At 39.8% G+C, this 21243-nt stretch overlaps 1 protein-coding gene across 1 annotated transcript in view; it reads right to left on the reverse strand.

Moving 5' to 3' along the window:
* The window catches only part of ANKRD55 (ankyrin repeat domain 55), an 80060-nt gene that overhangs the window by 19075 nt on the left and 39742 nt on the right, over positions 1-21243 (reverse strand). Inside the window, exons 6-7 of the mRNA XM_063087850.1 lie at positions 12715-12899; positions 6437-6604 (exon numbers count right to left, since the gene is read on the reverse strand). Of these exons, the coding sequence (XP_062943920.1) occupies positions 6437-6604; positions 12715-12899 (353 nt within the window). The remainder of the gene's footprint in view (positions 1-6436; positions 6605-12714; positions 12900-21243) is intronic.

Genomic DNA, 21243 nt, shown 5'->3' on the forward strand with positions numbered 1-21243 from the left:
TGTTTTCTTCTTGTAAAGATGTTTGAGTTCCTTATATATTCTGGATATTAATCCTTTGTCAGATATATATTTTGCAAATATTTTCTCCCACTCTGTTGGTTGTCTTTTAACTCTTTTAATTGTTTCTTTTGCTGTGCAGAAGCTCTTTAGTTTGATATAATCCCATTTGTTTATTTTTCCTTTGGTTGCCCGTGCTTTTGGGGTCGTATTCATGAAGTCTGTGCCCAGTCCTATTTCCTGAAGTGTTTCTCCTATGTTTTCTTTAAGAAGTTTTATTGTTTCAGGGTGTATATTTAAATCCTTAATCCATTTTGAGTTGATTTTAGCATACGGCGAGAGGTATGGATCTAGTTTCATTCTCCTGCATATGGATATCCAGTTATCCCAGCACCATTTGCTGAAGAGGCAGTCCCTTCGCCAGGGAATAGGCTTGGTGCCTTTGTCAAAGATCAGCTGGCAGTAAGTGTGTGGGTTGATTTCTGGATTCTCTATTCTATTCCATTGGTCAGTGTGTCTGTTTTTATGCCAGTACCATACTGTTTTGGTTATTATAGCTTTGTAGTATAGCTTAAAGTCAGGTAGTGTTATGCCTCCAGCTTTATTTTTTTTGCTCAGCATTGCTTTGGCTATGCATGGTCTTTTGTTATTCCATATAAATGTGTGGATAGTTCTTTCCATTTCTGAGAAAAATGTCATTGGAATTTTGATGGGGATTGCATGGAATTTGTATATCACTTTGGGTAGTATGGACATTTTCACTATGTTGATTCTTCCAATCCAAGAGCATGGGATATCTTTCCATCTTCTTGTATCCTCTCTAATTTCTCTCAGCAGTGGTTTGTAGTTCTCATTATAGAGATTTTTCACATCCTTGGTTAACTCAATTCCTAAGTATTTTATTTTTTTGGTGGCTATTGTAAATGGGCAGGCTTTCTTGATTTCTCTTTCTGCATGTTCACTATTGGAGAAAAGAAATGCTACTGATTTTTGTGTGTTGATTTTGTATCCTGCTACTGTGCTGAAATCATTTATCAATTCCAGCAGTTTTTTTGTAGAGGTTTTAGGCTGTTCGATATATAGGATCATGTCATCTGCAAACAGGGACCGTTTGACTTCATCTTTTCCAATATGGATGCCCTTTATTTCCTTCTCTTCTCTGATTGCTCTGGCTAGTACTTCCAACACTATGTTGAATAGGAGTGGTGAGAGTGGGCATCCTTGTCTAGTTCCTGTTCTTAAAGGAAAAGCTTTCAGCTTATCCCCATTCAGGATGATATTGGCTGTGGGTTTGTCATATATGGCTTTAATTATGTTGAGATACTTTCCCTCTATACCTAACTTATAGAGGGTCTTTGTCATGGATGAGTGCTGAACTTTATCAAATGCTTTTTCAGCATCTATAGAGATGATCATATGGTCCTTGTGTTTGACTTTATTAATATGGTGTATCACATTTATTGATTTGCGTATGTTGAACCAACCTTGCATCCCTGGGATGAATCCCACTTGATCGTGATGAATAATTTTACATATGTGTTGCTGTATTCTGTTTGCTAGTATTTTAATGAGGACTTTTGCATCTATATTCATCAAGGATATCGGGCTGTAGTTTTCTTTTTTGGTTATATCTTTACCTGGTTTTGGTATCAGGATGATGTTTGCTTCATAGAATGAGTTTGGGAGATTTGCGTCCGTTTCAATCTTTTGGAATAGTTTGTAAAGAATCGGTGTCAATTCCTCTTTGAATGTTTGGTAAAATTCTGCTGTGAATCCATCTGGTCCTGGGCTTTTCTTTGTTGGGAGCCTTCTGATAACAGCTTCAATCTCCTTTATTGTTATTGGTCTGTTCAAATTTTCTCCGTCTTCACGGTTCAGTTTTGGGAGCTTGTGTGTGTCCAGAAATTTATCCATTTCCTCCAGATTTTCAAATTTGTTGGCATATAGTTGTTTATAGTAGTCTCGAATGATTCCTTGTATTTCAGATGAATCAGTTGTAATATCACCTTTTTCATTTCTAATTTTTGTTATTTGAGTCTTCTCTCTTCTTTTTTTTGTTAGCCATGCTAATGGTTTGTCAATTTTATTTATCTTTTCAAAAAATCAACTTTTTGATTCGTTGATCTTTTGAATTGTTTTTTGGTTTTCAATTTCATTCAGTTCTGCTCTGATCTTAATGATTTCTTTCTGTCTGCTAGCTTTAGATTTGGATTGTTCTTGTTTTTCTAGTTCTTTAAGGTGAAGTGTTAGGTTGTTCACTTGCCATCTTTCTATTCTTCTAAAGTGAGCATTTAATGCAATAAATTTTCCCCTCAATACTGCTTTTGCAGTATCCCACGGGTTTTGGTATGATGTATCATTGTTTTCATTAGTTTCAATAAATTTTTTGATTTCCTGCTTGATTTCTTCTTGGACCCATATGTCATTAAGTAGAATGCTGTTTAATTTCCATGTGTTTGTATAGTTTCCAGAGTTTTGTTTGTTATTAATTTCTAGTTTTAATCCATTGTGGTCTGAGAAGATACATGGGATAATTCCAATTTTTTTGAATTTATTGAGACTTGATTTGTGACCTAATATGTGATCTATCCTGGAGAATGATCCATGTGCTGATGAGAAGAATGAATATTCTGAGGTTGTTGGATGGAATCTGAGGTTGTTGTAGATATCTGCCAATTCCAATTGGTCTAGAGTCTTGTTTAGATCTTGTGTTTCTCTACTGATTCTTTGCCTAGATGATCTGTCTAATATTGACAGTGGGGTGTTCAGGTCCCCTGCTATTATGGTATTAGTGTCTATTTCCTTCTTTAGGTCTAATAGAGTTTGTTTTATAAATCTGGCTGCTCCAACATTGGGGGCGTACATATTTATGATTGTTATGTCTTCTTGATGGATCAGTCCTTTTATCATTAAGTAGTGTCCCTCATTGTCTCTTTTTATGGTTTTTAGTTTAAAGTCTATTTTATCAGATATAAGAATAGCTACTCCAGCTCATTTTTCTTTTCTGTTTGCATGGTAAATCTTTTTCCATCCTTTCACTCTTAGTCTGTGTGAATCTTTATGGGTGAGGTGGGTCTCTTGTAGGCAGCATATAGTTGGGTCCTGCTTTTTGATCCAGTCAGCCAGTCTGTGTCTTTTAATTGGGGAATTTAAGCCTTTTACATTAAGAGTTGTTATTGAAAGGTGTTGATTTATTCCTAGCATTTTATTGGTTGTTTGGTTGTCTTAGGTGTCTTTTGTTCCTTGCTTTCTGATTTACTGTTTGGTTTCTGTGTTTGTTGGTTCCTTAGGTTGTAGATAGTGTTTTTGTTAGCTTGTTTTCTCTTCATGAATGCCATTTTTATTATACTAGCGGGTTTTGATTTTTCTTGGGTTTTTATGGCAGTGGTAGTTATTTTTCAGGCACCAAACCCAGTACTCCCTTGAGAATTTCTTGTAAGGGTGGTCGTGTGGTAGTGAATTCCCACAGTTTTTGTTTGTCTGAGAAATATACTATTTGCCCCTCATTTTGGAAGGATAGCCTTGCAGGGTAGAGTATTCTTGGCTGGCAATCTTTGTCTTTTAGTATTTTGAATATATCATCCCATTCCTTTCTAGCTTTTAGGGTTTGTGATGAAAAGTCTGATGTTAACCTGATTGGGGCTCCCTTATAGGTGATTTGATGCTTCTCTCTTGCAGCTTTTAAGATTCTCTCTTTGTCTCTGAGTTTTGCCAATTTGACTATGACATGTCTTGGAGAAGGTCTTTTTGGGTTGAATACATTTGGAGATCGTTGAGCTTCCTGGATCTGAAGATCTGTGATTTTTCCTATACCTGGGAAGTTTTCTGCCCCTATTTTGTTGAATATGGTTTCAATGGAATCTCCATTTTCCTCCCCTTCTGGAATACCCATGACTCGGATATTTGATTGCTTAAGGTTGTCTGATATCTCTCTCAGATTTTCTTCAATGTCCTTGATTCTTTTTTCTTTCTTTTTGTCTGCTTGTGTTATTTCAAACAGCCCATCTTCAAGTTCAGAGGTTCTCTCTTCAACTTCGACAAGCCTGCTGGTTAAACTCTCCATTGTGTTTTTTATTTCACTGAATAACTTCTTCAGTTCAGCAAGTTCTGCTACATTTTTTTTTCAGGACATTGATTTCCTTGTACATTTCCTCTTTCAGATCCTGTATACTTTTCCTCATTTCATCATGATGTCTAGCTGAGTTTTCTTGTATCTCATTCAGTTTCCTTAGAATTATCACTCGAAATTCCTTATCAGTTATTTCAAGGGCTTCTTGTTCTATAGGATCTAGAGTTTGAGATTTATTAACTTTTGGTGGTGTACTTTCTTGATTTTTTTGTATTTCTGGTATCTTTTTTTTGGTGTTTATTCATTGTGGCAGGGGGTTTCACAGTCCACCGGTTTGAGACTAATGACTAACTAGGATGTTGCTGTGGTTGCCCATTTCGTATGGCTCCCTCCGTGACTGCTCAGTTGGCCTCTAGTGCCTTGTGTGTGTGGTTGCCTCGGGTCTTGGGCTTCTCTGAGGAGCCACCTTTCTGGTCAGCTTGGACTCTGCTGGGCTGGTGGATCACGTACCACAGGGTGTGTGATCTCTGTTGAGCTTTCACTTCCTGTGCAGGACTTCTCCCTGTTCTGTGTGCTCTGGCCCAGGCTGTTAGATCGTGCAGTGGCGACCCCACCAGGTGTGTTGTTTCTGTTGAGTCTCCGCCTCCCTGGCCGCACGACTCCCCACTCTGTGCACACTGTGCTGGGCTGGGGTGTGTCTTCTGCACCCCTCCTCTATCAGCTGGGCCTTCAAGACCCTGCTCGGCACCGCCTTGCCCAGGAAGTCTACCAGGTTTCTGCTAGGCACAGACGACCGGTCTCTCTGGGTGCCTTTGTAGCACTATGTAGATCTTTCTCGGGTCTTGTTCACCTTTGTATCCCCCCAGTATAAACCGAGTCTAGCGCCCACCTGCAGCCTGGTCTCTGGCAGGTTCAAGCAGACCTGGGAACTCTCCTACCACACTATTCCCAACCAGAAATTCGTTAGGCTTTTTTCCAAACTGGTGGCTGCAGAGATGGTATCTGCCTCCCGGGAACAGGGAGTTTACCTGGGGCCGGAGTCCAGGGTGTGGTGGAGTGAGAGTCAGCCCGCCCGTACTTCCTTGCCCTCCCGACACTGGCCAGGGACGCCCCCCGCCACCAGCCCTGCCAGAGAACCGCGGAGGGAGTGGGAGGGGAGGCCGGCCCGCAGGCTCCGGAAAGCCCCGCGCCAGGCCAAGCAAGTGGGAGGGCTCAGTGATGGCCGAGCCAGGCGGGGCTGCCCGCACCTAGGAAAATGGAGGCAGCACCGGGGCGGTGAGTGGCTTGGTGGTGCAGGCGGGAGCTGGGTGGGCATTCACCCCCCGAACAGAGCTGTGCCAGGGGTCACTCACAGTGCTGTGCCAGGTCGGGCGCTCACTGTGTCTCTGTCAACTAACTTTTAGGAAATTATTATAGTACTTGTCAAATTTTGGCTTAGTATCAAAGAAAAACATCCACAATTATCTGAAAAGGCTATTGAAATAGTCCTCCCTTTTCCAACCACATATCCATGTGAGGCCAAATGGTCTTCATCTACTTCAATCAAGACATCATATTGCAACAGACTGAATGCAGAAGCAGATGTGTGAGCCCAGGTGTCTTCTACTAAGCTTCTGTTAAGATATCAAAGAGACTTGCCAAAAATCTTAAACAATGCTGCTCTTCTCATTAAAATTTGTTGTTTTTAATAAAAATATTCAATATTAATTAATATGGTTTTTATGTTAATGTGTAAGTGTAATGGGTTTATTATTGTTTTAAATGAATAACTAAATAAATATTTTATTAAAAATTTCCTAGTTTTAATTTCTAATGCCCTAATTTTTTTGGCAGCTGGCTGGTGAGGGGATCCAAACCCTTGACCTTGGTGTTGTAACACTGCACTCTAAACAACTGAGCTTACTGGCCAGCCCTCTAATGCCCTAAATATTGATAAATGTAACTCACATAAACAAAAGTTCTTTGGGATCCTTAGTAATTTTTGAGAATGTAAAAGTGTCCTGAGAACAAAAAGTTTGAGAATTGCTGATTTAGGCAAACGGATTAAGAGGACACGGCATAAAGGAAAGAGGAAAGGGTGAAACAGGAAAGAAGAGATTCCAGTCCAGTGAATACTAGGCTGATGGATTTAGGTTTACTACTATCATTTTGCTCCACGTAGTTGAGAATGTTTTACTTTATGCTAGATAATGGCAAACGAATTAACTATATAATTATTTAATATGTTTAATATTGTATACTATTAATTAAATCTTGTAATTATAATATTAGGTTATTTCTGGTTTTGCACATTGGCAATTTAAGAAATTTCATCCAACTTTATAAACCTTTGAGAGGAAGGAAAAAATGAGTGCCTCCTGGTGTACTCACCTGCTCTCTTGGGAGAGGAGTTTGACACATGCCGAGTGACCGCAGTAGAGGGCATAGGCAAGGGGCGTACTCTCATTGATATCCCGCAGGTTGCTGTCCATGCCCAGCTCCAGCAGTGACTGGACACATTCTGCCTTCCCTGCAGCTGCAGCCCAGTGCAGAGGTGTCCTGGAGGAGCCACATGGGAAAAGCACAAGTTTCTGAACATATGAATGGTACGGGTTGCTTAGCCAGCAACAGCTCCAGCTCAAAGTTGGGTGGAGGCAGGAAAGCCTTGTTGCTATGTACAGCATGGAAATCGTATGTATTAAATGAGTTTAAGGATGATGGTGTATATGTGCATGGCCTCTCCTCTAGCTCTAAGTGTTCCCTGGCCTTCTGCCTTCTCTGGCCTTTCTGAGAAATTCCTAGAAGAGGAAGCAGTGGGTCAAAGGGTATGAACAGTTTTAAGACTGTTTAGACACAGTGCCAAACTGCCTTCCAAGAAGACTGACTCAATTTATCCTCCTACTTTCTGTGTCCTCATGCCTTACCTAATACTGAGTATTATCACCACCTTAAAAAAATCTTTGCCAATTTGGTAGGCAAAATGATACTTCATTGTTTTTTTCTTTTGCATTTCTTTAATTAATAGTAAGGTTAAACTTTTGAAATACACATTTATTTGCCATTTGAGTTTCTTCATTGAAATGACTCCCAATGCCCTTTGTACATTTTCCTATCAGAGTGTTAATGTTTTTCTTACCAATTTGTGTGGGCTCTATATATACTAAAGTTATCAGTCTTTTATAGATTAGGTGTATGAAAACATCTTCTCTAATTTGTTACTTGACTTTTAATTTTTTAGTAATTTTTTCCATAAAAAAAATCATATTTAATTACCTGTTCATTTTTTTCATAATGTTTTGTTTAGAAAGTCCTTTATTAGCTAGAAAGTAGATAAATATACACCAGTATTTAAAGTTTTATTAAATTATAAAACCAGTATTTTCTTAAGAAAATGAAAAGAAAAGCTGGAGACTGGGAGAAAATATTTGCAAATCACATGTCTAACGAAGGGCTTATAATTAGAATACATAAAACCTCTCATAACTGAACAATAAGAAAACCAATAAATAAACCAATTTTTAAAATTAACAGAAGATCAGAGTACATGCTTCATCAAGAAAGATGTATGGATGGTAGATAAGCACATGAAGAAGTAATCAATAACATTTGTCATTAGGAAAATGCAAATTAAAACCACAATGAGATACCACTACACACCTATTAAAATGGCTAAAATAAGAAAACTCCCCCAACCCCTTATCCCCCAAACAAAACAAAACGAAACAAAGCTTTACCCCAGGTGCTGGCGAAAATGCAGAACAACTGGAGCTTTCATACATTCCTGGTGGGAATGTAAAATGGTAACAGCCACTCTAGAAAACAGCTTGTCCGTTCCTTCTGAAGTTAAACGTATACTTACCTTACAACCCAGAAATACCACTTTTAGATGTTTAGCTAGAGAAATGAGAACTTACACACACTCAAAAACCTGTACCCAAATCCCAAATGTTTATAGCAGCAATATCATAATCGCCCCAAACTGGAAAAAATCCATTTTCCTTCATTGGGTGAATGGATAAACAAACCGTGGTTCATCCACACAGAGTAATACTTCTCAGTAATAAAAAGGAACAGAACACTGATGTATGCAACACCATAGATGAATCCCAAATGCATTCTGCTAAGCGAAATAAGACAGCTTCTAAAATTTGCACACTGTATATTTCTACTTACATGACATTCTGGAAAAGGCAAAACTATGGACACAGAGACCTAATCAGTGGCTGCCAGGGCTTAGGGATGGGAGAGAGTTTGACTACAAAAGGACAATATGAGTTGATGTTAGAGTTGATGGAATTGTTCTGAATTTCATTTGTGGTGGTTACATGAATCTATACCCATTAAAACTCACAGAAGTGTACGCCAAAAAAGTGAATTTAACTGAGTAGGAAGAAAACTAGTCTTTTTCCTAGATTTATTTGGATTAAAAATAAAAAAAACTGTGTGTGTGTCTAGATATGTATTTTGGTATGTTCAGTGAGGTGCAGAGCCAATCTATTTTTCCAATTACGTAGCCAATTTTTCTCAACATTCTTTACTCGTGTGGCAGGATCATATTTTGAGATCCTGACCTATACACGTATTTTTCTACCCTTTTTCTTTCCCCCATTTAAGATGATGGTTGAGTTTGTGTCCAACAGGGGAGAAATGCACCAGGACAGATAAGGGAAATAATCAGTGCTTTTCTGTTTCCAAAAGCCAAGTCCAGAACTGAGAGCAGATTTGGAGCAAAGGCAAAATACTTAACTGAACATGAAGGAAAGTGCCTTCCCCACCACTAGAAAGACAGTCCCCCACACCCAGCTGTCACAGCGGGTGTGGCGAGAGGGCAATAAGAGCATAAAAAACCAGGGGACTTAAGAGCGAAGGGAACAGACCCCTGCTTCCTCAGGAGAGCTACTGGGAGGGAGGGGATGGGGAATGCTTGTGTGCAGTGTCTGGGCCGTGGGACCAGAGACAGCCCCAGATCCCCATGCTCCCAAGCACAGCACAGACACAGTTGAAGGTGATCAGACCTGAAAGGACTAGGACAGAAGACAACGGTGCCATCCTCATCCTGCATTCCTACATATCTTACATTGTAGAAAATTCCAGAACCAGGAGCACGATAAGGGAAGGCACAATAAGGGAAGGGGATGGGGATGAAAAAGACGGAGGTTAAGTTTCCCACTAATCTAGTGAGATGATTCAAAAACAGAAATTAGGTTAAATTATAGATAATGTAATCATTAAATTAAAAAAATTCTGGCTTGTAAAATAACATTAATACTTGACAGAGTAAATATTCCATCCTTTCCCCTATTTAAATAGACTATAGGGAAATGAGAGTATTTTCCTGGCTGTTATCTTTAGCACTTAGCCCAGAGCCCAGCACATTGAGCCCCTGCTCAATAAAACAGTTGAATTAATGGATGCTTTTGTGATATTGCCTTCTTTATTACACAAATGACAAAATAATTCTGGGTAATATTAGACCCTAATTTTTTTTTTAACTTTGTGAGTAGAAATGAGAATTTGGATTACTTATTTAAATGATGCTTGTTATTTTCTACCTTCTAGGAGGCCAAGGCTTGTGTTTCTCTTTGATGAAAGACTCTACTTGCGTTTCGGTAACCTGTCCCAGTGGAGTTTTAAGTATTCCTAATGTATAGCAAAAACTTTAATCTAAAACAGATGTTTAAAAAACTGCAGCTTAGCTGAAGTGCATAAAAAGTTAACTCGCTGGGAGATAGAGCTGCATCTCTGCAGATTATATTTACTCTAAAGAAAGGTTTCTTTCTTATGTGTAGATTTATGCTGCCCTGTGCCTTGTATGCTATTACTTTTGGAAGCTGTAGACTTGTAATTCCTTAGGCAGTTGCTACCAGGAGATCAGAGGAGAGCATGGAGGTGACTGAAGGGTGAATAGCTCTGGCCCTCAGGTCGTCCTGGGAAATACTGTGGAAAGGGACTGCACATTTGGTTGTATACGTGGTTTTGGATGATGTACTGATGCCACACTACCGAGTTCTGATATTTTTTCTTAGGTTGGGGGGTGAGAAGAGGCAAAGGGCAAAATGACATTCCTATGAAGGGCGTCTGCCACAAAGAGAATGGCTATCCCTCCTGTCATTCACTCTGGAAAGGGCCAATCCTGGAAATGAGGGCATGGAAGTCCTCTTCTAAGCCTTGTGCTGTGGCCTTGCCCTGGGCAGAGGGAGTTTCTGAGAGAGCCAAATGGTCTCTCAGGCATGGGGGCAGCTTGGGGGCTGGGCAGAGAAAGGGTCAGGTGGGACTGTCTGTGGAGGGACTTGGGCCTGAGTATTAGGAGAGCATCACGTACACAGTGTGGGCCCAGAGTTCCCACGTGTAGATTGTGTCCTCTGTCAATTAAACACACTCCTCCTCATGTTATGTTATAGGCAGCAATTATAACACTTAATAGGGCCAATCATACTGCATATTTGAATGTGGCAGATATGATTTGTTCCATTCTACATGAGAGTCCTCCAGACAACATTTATTCTGAAACAAGATGAGTTACCAACAGATTATGCCTTCCCATTTAGAGAATTATTGCCAATAAATTCAGTAGATGGAGGGTCAGACATTGATCTAGTCAGGCTTGCCATCAAGTAACAATTCACTTTGAAGCTTTGTGAAATACTCCTTTACAACAATTGCCAAGACCAACTATTTTACTTCATCTGACCATCAGCATGGAAGAGGTCCAGAAGAACAGGGGGATAATTTCAATTGTTTTGTTGAGAAATGAGGAGAGAATATGGATAACCTCTATATGCTATAACTAATATACTTAGGGCTTTTGTGGAGAATCTCTAGTACCCAATTTCAAGTTGTGTGAGCTGTAATTCCTTTCTTATCTTTAAGCTTCAGGATAGCCTTACAGACAGAAGACTGGTCTCAGCTATCACAGTGGGGAGCTAAAGGTCAGAGCCCATGATTCAGAAGAAATGCAGCAGAGATGAGCAGTGGACTGATGTGGTGGCCTCTGAATGACAGACAATGAATAAAAGGAAGCAGCATCGGCTGAGGCATCTGTAGCCAAGGGGTGATTTATGAAACATGTCAACATTCCCCAGAGAATTCCCAGAAATACGTGGAGAGGGGAACTTGATAAAAGACTGTCCTCCCTGAAGATAGATGAGTTGTGTATTAAAGTGAATTGTGACCTCATAGACTGAAGAAATTTGGGACATTTAAGCTACATATGCTGCTTCCGGGTTATATGTTCTGTGACATTAATCTTAGGTGAGTACCACAATGTTTTTTTTTTTTTTCTGCAGCTGGCTGGTACTGGGATCCAAATCCTTGACCTTGGTGTTGTAACACTGCACTCTAACCAAATGAGCAACCAGCCAGCCCTACACAATGTTTTAAATATCATAGATTAATGATGTATTTTTAATATCTGGGAACTTATTATGTTCTTTTGACTCTCTTATGACTCTAACTTTTGTACTTTTTTTTTCCCCCCTTGGTTTTACCTTCTTCCCTGAGGCCTGGGGAACTAAATTTTCTTTGCTATGTGTGTGGCACTGCAAAATGGGAAACATTCTGTTCAGAGCAGTTTCTAGGGGTATTTTGAAGTAGGCAAACTTCCCTTTAGCTGTCCTTTCTGAAATTTGTTCTTTTCTTCCCTTTATGAATCACTCGCCTTTTCTCCTCGCGTGACTAAAGTGCTACTTTCTCAACTGCTCAGGATCAACACCTGCTCTTAGGAAAAAGTCTAGTTTCAATGATTTATATTCTAATTTTAATTAAAGTCATCACGTGAACCACCTCCAGCTTCTGAGACTTATGTGGAACCCAAGAAGTTTTCCCCTTGTTAAAAGAATTTCAGGTATCAGTGAGTAGGAGGTACTTTCTTGGGGCATTTAAAATCATTATAAATAGGTGGCTAATTTTTCATTTTAATAGAAGAGGGTAAAAAGAAACAAACAAAACCAAACATAGTGCCCAAGGCTTATACATATTTTCAATAGTCTTATCTGTTGTTATATTTTTCCTACATTTCCACTGACTCAATGCCCAGCCAAAACAAAGGTTAGATAAGCAGGACATTGTAGTTGAAAAGCTTTAAGTCTGGAAGACAGGGCTACAAATCTTCATTTAGTTGCTAACTAGCTCTGAGATAAGTCTTTTTGACTTTCTGGACCCAGATTCCTTTTCTAGCCAATAGATCTTTAGTGACTGAAAACAAAAAAAAAATAAAAAAAACCCCCAAAAAACTGATAAGGTCCCATCTACTTCTAGGAGCCCAATAGTTCTGAATACAAAACTCCTATTATTCTCTTCTCTGGATAACAAGAAATTGTTGACCTTATGACATAATCCAGGAATGAAGAAAGAAAAGAAAACCTACCTTAAAGAACAAAAAGGGCATATAGCAGGAAGCTGAAATACGGAAAGCCTTCTGAGAACACAGAACATTTAGCAAAAAGCGGAAAATCTGACAGTACTGTACAGTCACAGCGTCTCTCTCCATAACAATGATTTTCCCTCCCCTCACTAAAATAGAGCAATTTTTGTCACAAGCACATGTGTATTACTGGAAATAAGGATATAGTCATATAGGATAACTCCTTAAACATCTTTTTTTATTTTAAGATTAACATTCGGGGAAGACGACTGGTAGTTCCCAGCACTTTCTGAGTTGCCATGGATACCTGTCATCCACATCCAGAGCCTGCAGGTTACACTCAGGGACTCTTGCCAGTTCGTTAATAATGTCGCTGAAACCTGCTGCCGCGGCGATGTGTACACATGTCTTCCCGCTCTCATCGTCATGGTTGATTATGGATGGGCCCTGGTGATGGCTCAGAATGATGGAACACAGAATTCTATTTCCACTCTGGAATATAGAGTCAAAGGAAACCCATTATGTACAATCTGGTGCTCTTCCCTGGCTATGCATACGCATGTTAAGATAAAAATGCAAAGTAAAAAATGCAACAGAAAAAAAAAAAAAAAAAAGAGAAAAAGAGGAAAAAAAAAGAAAAAATGAAAATAAATAAATTCTACATACACCCTCAAACTAATTTCCACTTATCTCAAGTCACCGCAGGGATTTTGTCTCCCATAAGAGCTAAATTGCCTTCCATAATTAGTGAACTAAGGATGGACTTAAATACAGGTATAATTGACTGACATCAGAGCCAGCATGATGGATGGGCCACCTAGACAACTTGCTCATTAGGTATGTTCATTTTGCTTCCCAATTTGCTATAAAGAAACTTGCAGAGTTCATTTTATTGTTAAAGAAATGACTAGGATGAGTACTGACTGGGGGCACAATGATGCAGGAATAAAGCTCATTCCCTTCCTTCTTGGTGTCTCTCTTGACCTGTCATGGTGTTTTTTATTTTCTATATAATGTCACACTCTCTTGCGCTAGGGATTCTCAGCATGAATACAGAATCTTGCAGGTGCCTGGCCCCTGCCTTGTGACTGGGCACATGCTTGACCCTGACCCTCCCAGAATCTGTGCCCAGGCCCCTGCTAGGAGCAGAGGGAGGCAGCGGTTGCTGGGGGAGGGGTGGTAGGGGGACGAAGGAGCAGAGGGCTGTAAATCTGCTCCAGAAAGGCTGGGAGGCAGAACTGTGTGAGCAGGGGCTCCGTTGTCCTATCAGATTTCATTTACAAAACAAATTCAAAGATAAAGTAATGTTGAAGTGAGCAGGACTGAAGCCATGTTGGGACCTAAAGCTACCTCTGCTGCAGAGTGGGGGAGGATTTTAAAAAGGACAGTTTTTTTCTCTCCACTCTTTCTTCCCATCCCCTGACTTTCTTATCTCACTTGCTAATAAGTAGGAAAACAAGGCCGAGAACCTAATTAGTACTCTGCAAAGCTAACAGTTCTTTCTTTGAAACTTGTAGGGTTTTGAGAAATGATTAAGGCCAAATGACTAAAGCAGACCTTGGGCAGCCGCCAAGTATACTGGTGCTACTCAGAATCTTTCAGGTCCTGAGATAACAGCAAAGATGACAACAGAAACCAGAGGAGGCCTTGGTAAGACCTTGTACTCGACCCATAGAAACAGACCCCTCGTAACTCACATCTCCTGCTCTCCTGCTTTTCACCTCCCACATTCCATTCCCTCAAGCCTTTCTTTAAGAACCTCTCAGTAAATGTAAATCTTTGAGATGGGATAGTCTACCATCTCCTTCCGCTGAATACACCTGCTCTTCTAACACCAACCATTTGATTTCTGAGTTTTTTTTCTTTCCTTCTCAAGGGGGTGGGCAGCTGGACCTGAGTCCAGTAACAGTAAGAATTTCTGGATGGTGACCATAGAACATTACACAGGGTCCTCTTCTGAGCACCGGGCCCTTGATGGCTGTACTGGTTGCATAACCATAAAGCCGTCCCTACCTACACACTTTTTCCTTTTCTTCCCCTTACCTTCCCTCTTCCCCACTCCATCCTTCCTTGTGTAACAAAGACTTTTAAATAACTTTGATCAGTTTTTTAAGTTCTATGGCATGCCAGTCATCAGGAGACTGTTACACTGGACGCACCTAAGCTCTCATGCGCATTTTATCAACTTTTCTAAGATTTTTTCCACTTGCTGATAATTACACACATTTTGAAGGGATCTGAAATACATTTTAAATAGTCAAGAGACACTTTTCTTTAAAAGCACTAGCCATTCGAGAAGGAAAACAGAAGCAAAAAAAAAGGGTTGGCTTCATAAATTTCTTTTGCTTACAATTTCCCAGAAGAGTAAAGGAATTTAGGATGCTAAGGTGATTCAGAGGGCAAAGCACCCAGTCAAAGTTTCCCCTCTTTGTGGAAGATGAAGCATTAATCACAGATAGAAAAAACAAAACCCCTTCACACTTTCTCTCCCTCCCTCCTCACCTGACTCTTGGGAGGAGTCATTGTGAAATGGTAAACTGAGATAGGGGCTGCTGTCAGGACCCTTGAGTCTGCCTCTTTGGGAATCCTGACCAGCCAGTCCCAGGTAGTAGATCTCTGGTGAGCTGGAATACTAGAGTCAGCTTTTCTAGGTAAGTGAAGACTCCCACTCCTTACCCTTTCCTTCCAAAATGTCTTTTGTCCTGAATTTTCCAGAAGATTCCTTTGCCTCTGTACCTAGATCTCACTTATAACGCGATCATTTGTATTTTCCTTTTCTTTATAAGAAGATCCTCCCAGTAAAAATGGTGATAACCATTTGTATTTGTTGAATGAACACGTTGTGCCTGGCCCCTTTCTAAGCTGTGGCACGTACTAACTCATTTAATCCTGACAACAATCCCACAGGTAGGTACTATTATTATCCCCACATCGTAGAGGAGAAATCAAAGGCACAGAGGGGTTAAATAATTTGCTCAAGGTCACAGATAAGAATGAGCAGAGCCAGTGTTGACAGTCTATCTGCAGAGTCCTTGTGCTTTGCCACTACACCATTCTGTCTCCAATGAAAAGAGTGGTCTATTTACTTGATCCTGCATGTTCATACTGGGGCAACATAAAGTGAGAACTGCTGTTTAGACCTGCAACACTAGCAGCAGGGATGCATCCCTTGCCAATTGAGGCCTTGCTTAGAGTTAAACGTTAGGTACTTTAAAAGCTTCTCCTAGGAAGGTTGCCATGGTCCACCCTCATGAGAATTTGAGGGAGCCCGAGAGAGCACTGGTTTGTAAGCCAAGGCTCTGGATCAGTGGTCTCCTGGTGACAGCATCCCTGTTTTAACAATCCAGACTGGGTGTCAGCCAAAGGTAGGCTCAGACTGGGAGGCCAGGGAGGGGATCTGTCCTGGAAGCACCAGGAGAGAAGAAATGGGGAAATTGCCCAGATGGGCCTTTAGGAAAAATAAAGGATGGGTTTACATTTGGTGGGAATGTTATTAAATAGGGGAAGTAACAATATCGTACATATCCTATTCTTATGGAGCTCTACAATTCTACATTGGCTACCAGATGACAATTGTGGGTTTGTTTATTTGTTTTTGTTGTATTTACTTGCTTCGTTTTTGTTCGCGGATAATCTATAACATTGCCTTGATGTACTCTGAAAACTACTGGGAACTATTTGAGTCCTAGTTTTTTTCCTTTACTCCTCATGAGGGAGAAGAAATGGGGACTCATGACTTATAAGAAGCCTTGTCAAGAAAAAAGTTGAATTAATGTGTAATGATTTTGCATCAGGCAGACTGATAAAAAAACAAGATTCCAGTATCCAGATTGTGGACCCTCTTTATTCTAGGTGACCTTTGAAGGAGTGTAGTGGGAAATTTAGGACTAGTTGGTTATCTGTTAACATATGTCTGGAGAATTAGTTCTATGGTGGCTTCCTCTTGGAGAGAACCCCAATCTCCTCCCTTCTCTTGAATGTTGGGATATGTTTATATCGCTTGTTTTGTGATGGTGACTGTATAAAGCAGAGTTCAGTGCTTTAGCTTCTGTGCTTTATTTTTGCCCTCTTAAAAGGGCAAGATGGTTTTATGATGTGAGAAGACTACTCTGGCCCATCAGTTCAGCTGGAGCCAGACATGTTAGACTGGAAGGGAGATAGCAGGAAGATCTATGAGTCTACGCAGTTTGAGAGTTGAGGGTTTGGGGGTAACCAGAGGAAGAAAGGTGTTCAATATCCATGGTCTAGAGGAGTATGGGCCCTCTTCATGGTTAGCCCCTTTGGACCTAGACTTTTTGTTTGGCCTGGACTCCAGAGGCTGCCAAACCCAAAGCCTGGGTTTGACTCTCCTGGACAGCAAGTGGAAAATGGAAATGGTGAGAGCAGTGGAGGCATGGTGGCCTCTGGCCCTCAGCTGCTGAACGACTTCATTCCATAGATGTACTAATGCTTACCATGGAAGAAAACATCTCCATTCTTGTTGTGTTAGTGTGTGGAAAGGGTCTGGCTTCTGCTGCCAGCTGTCTGGCAAGATGAAGCCTCCCGGATATCTCTGCATTGTCCCTGCTAAACCTATGAGTGGGAATCTTTCTGCTGAAATGGAGCCTAGCAAAGAGTAGCTCTCAATAAATATTTGCTGAGCAACGAATAAATAAATAAATGAGTCAAACAAGCCTCACAAAGCCAAAATTTTACTCATCCTTATTGGTTTCTCTGTCTTCTTATTATCCCCCTCCTTTTGCTATCTTTGCTCTTCTTTCTCTGTTTGTATTTACTCCTGAGTCCTTATTGTCCCTCATTCTTCCTCACCCCCTTCCTCTCTACAACTGAGCATTGGGGAGCTGACATATGAAGGCCACTTTAAATTAGCTCCTCTTCAAGGCTCCAGCTTCCTAGTCTTTGCTGTCAGGGTTAGGGGGGTTGAATTTATAAACTTGACTCTCTCTTTGTTTACTCTGGGCTTATGTGGCTTTGTAATCATCCTCTCATCAAGCACTGGGAGTTATGTGGCCTGGGTTTCTAGGTGGGGACTGGCAAGGGAAACCTCCCTTTCTCCACCTGGGAACTAAAGGGTTGAATTAAATGACCTATGTGGTCTCTTCCAGTCTAAGTTTCTTTCACTTAATGAACTGGATCCACTGGTATGTGGTATTTATAATTATCCCCTGGCATTCTGCAGATATTTAGAGTTGAAGTATATTTGCAGGATTTTTGACACAGTTCAAACAGTTGACCACAGATCTACTGTGCTACTGTGTGTGTGTGTGTGTGTGTGTGTGTGTGTGAGAGAGAGAGAGAGAGAGAGAGAGAGAGAGAGAGAGAGAGAGAGAGAGAGAGAATGTCTTGGCCAGCACAGGAAAAGGGAGGATTACATGCTGGACCAAATTAGTCTCAGGCATTTGGGGCTTGAAGGTTATATTTAAGAGCTCCAAGAGTTTGTGTGTGTGTGTGTGTGTGTGTGTGTGTGTAATTTCCTCAACCACATAACCATATACTGAATAAACAAACACGAAATAGTTGTTTCATATTAATGCAGTTTTTTCCTTCCATGCTTCTTTGAAAAGTATGTTGAAAGAAAAGTACTCCTGAGAAAGATCCCAAATAAACATATTTCCTGGAAGTGGGGGAGGGAGCTAGTGATGAAAATTGAGGGGCAGTAGATATTCATCCCTCTGACTGACCTGCCCTGATGCGTAGAATTTCTGTTGTTGGAAAAACTCCTTGGTATTAAGGCATTATACTTCTGGAAGGCTGAATGTTATTCTGACAACGTTATTCCTGAATGCTTTTTAGTTCCATAACAGAAGTGAGGTCACAGGGTGTATTATCCTGTTTCCATTGCTTATCAGAGAATACCTGAAACTGGGTAATTTATAAGAAAATGAAATTTATTTCTTTAAAGTTTTGGAGGCTGGGAAGTCCACAGTCCGGGGGCACATCTGGTGAGGGAGGGCCTTGTTCTTGGTGGTGACTCTATAGCAATGCAGGGCATCACATGGCAAAATGGCCCAGCGAGAGAGCTAACTTCTCACTCACTCTCCCTTTAAAGCCATCAGAACCACACCCATTACTCCACGGATGGATCAATCCATTCACCAGGTCATAGTTCTCACAATCTAATCACCTCTTCAAGGCCCCACCTTTTAATTATCGTAATAGGATTTTCCACCTTCTTAACACGGTCATAGTGGGAATTGTTTCAATGAGTCTTGGGGGGACATTCAATCTACAGCACAAGGCAATCTGCTGCCCCCCATACTGGAGAGACAGACAGGCAGGTACAGAAATTCACAACATACCAGAGCAGAAACTTCTGCGGGAAACATGGCCTCGGTAGGAAAACATAAACTGTAGCTGATGAACTGCTGAGGGCTCAGTGTGGACAAGTCTGAAAGTTACAAGCTCCACGGTAGTGGTGGTTAGGGGACAGGCATGCTTTTGTAAGTTTTACTTCCAGTAGTTTTACCTCCAGGTTCTCACAGTAAGAGAAAAATCACCATGGGCTTCTGGCAGGGGGAGGAGAAAAGGAATAATTTTGAAATGCACCAGTGCTCTGTTCTTAAGAAGATCTTCCCTCAGGAGAAACTAGTTAACCAGAGCCTAAACTGCTGGGGTTTTCTAAGAGCCTAACTGACCTGGGACAAGGGAAATTCCCAATTCCAGCCCACTTTAGCCATCCTCTCCCACATAATGGGGGAGAAAAAACCTTGAGAAACACTTTTGAAGTTCACAGTCCAGAGGCACAAGCTCACTAAAAGACAGAAACCTAATCGAAGGTCTATAGAATGCTTCCCTCCCCCGACACCTGACCACCACATTACTAAAGGCCTATTTACACAAGTTCTTTTTACCCCATACATCATTTCTGGCTACCGAGAAAAATTACAAGGCATATTAAAAGGCAAAAAGTTTGAAGAGACAGAGTAGGCATCAGAACCAGACATGGCAGGCATGTTGGAATTATCAGAACGGTAATTAAAAACAACTATAATTAATATGCTAAGGACTCTAGTGGATCAAGTAGACAACACGCAAGAAAAATGGGCAATGTAAGCAGAGTGATAAAACTCCTAAGAAAGAACCAAAAAGTGATGCTAGAGACCAAAAACACTGTAACAGAAATGAGGAATGCCTTTGTTGGGCTTATTAGTAGAATGGACATAGCTGAGCAAAGAATCTCTGAGCTTGAGGGTATCTCCATGGAAACCTTCAAAACGGAAGAACAGAGAGAACAAAGACAATAACAACAACAAACAAACAAACAACAAACAAACCAGAGCAGAACATCCAAGAACTGTAGGACAATTACAAAAGGTATAATATGCAGGAAATAGGAATACTAGAATGAGAAGAAAGAGAAAATTGAACAGAAGAAATATTTGAAACAATGTTAATGACTGAGAATTATCCCAAATTAATGTTAGACCTGAAAGCTCAGAGAACACCAGCGGAATAAATGCCCAAATCCCTACACTTAGGCATATTATTTTCAAACTACAGAAAATCAAAGATAAAGAAAAAAATCCTGAAAGAAGTCAGAGGAAAAAAAACACTTTACTTATAGAGGAGCAAAGATAAGAATTATGTCTGATTTTTCCTTGGAAACTATGCAGCGAGAGAGTGGAGTGAAATATTTAAAGTGTTGAGAGAAAAGACCCCACCAATATAGAATTCTGTACCCTGTGAAATTATCCTTCAAAAATGAAGAAATAAATATTTTCTCAGATAAACAAAAATTGGAGGAATTTTCTGCCAGTAGACCTGCCTTGCAATAAGTATTGAAAGAGGTTCCTTAGAGAGAAGAAAATAATATAGGTCAGAAACTCTGATCTACGTTAAGCAAAGAAGAGCACTGAAGCAGGAATAAGAGAACGTAAAATAAAAACTTTTTTCTTATTGTTAATTGGCTTAACAGATAACTGTTTGTTCAAAATAATAATATCAACAATATATTTAATTATGATGCTTATTCATATACCTTTATATACATATACACATATATATGCTTATAAATGCCTTTATATAAGTGAAATGAATGACAGCAATTATACAAGGAATGGGAGGAATTAGGATTATTTTGTTGTTATAAAGTACTCACACTGTCTGAGAATGGTATATTGTTATTTGGAAGTGAATTTGAATTAGTTGTAACTGTGTTTTGCACACTCTAGAGCAAGTACTAAAAAGTAAAAAAAAAAGTATAACTAATATACTAAGATAAGAGAGAAAATGAAATAATATAAAAGGCTAATTAAAATCACAAAAGATAGAAAAAAGAGTAGAAGAAAAAATAGGAACAAAGATAAAGGGAAATAAATATAAAACAGTAACAAATATGGTCCATATTAATCTAACTATATCAATAATCATTTTGAACGTTAATGGTCTAAATGTACAATTAAAAGACAGAGATTGTCAGAGTGGATCAAAAAACAAGACCCAAATGTATGTTGTCCAACCTACTTTAAATACAAAGACACATATGGAGTAAAAGTAGATGAATGGAGAAAAATTTTCCATTGCGAACACTAAGAAAAAGAAAGCAGGAGAAGCTATATCATTAATTTTAGATAGGGCAAACTTTAAAGCAAGGAAAATTATTATGGATAAAGAGAGTTATTATGTAATGATTTAAAGGTGTCAATTCTCCAAGAAGATGTAATAATCCTTATGCACCCAACAATAGAACCTCAAAATATGAGTCAAAAACTGATAGAACCACAAAGAGAAATACATGAAATTTATAGCATTGAGTGCATATATTAGAAAAAAGAAAGATCTAAAATAAATCATCTAAGTTTCCACCTTAGGAAACTCGAAAAAGAAGAGCACATTA

The sequence above is a fragment of the Cynocephalus volans genome, chromosome 2 (assembly GCF_027409185.1).
Source record: "Cynocephalus volans isolate mCynVol1 chromosome 2, mCynVol1.pri, whole genome shotgun sequence".
NCBI classification, from domain to species: Eukaryota; Metazoa; Chordata; class Mammalia; order Dermoptera; family Cynocephalidae; genus Cynocephalus; species Cynocephalus volans.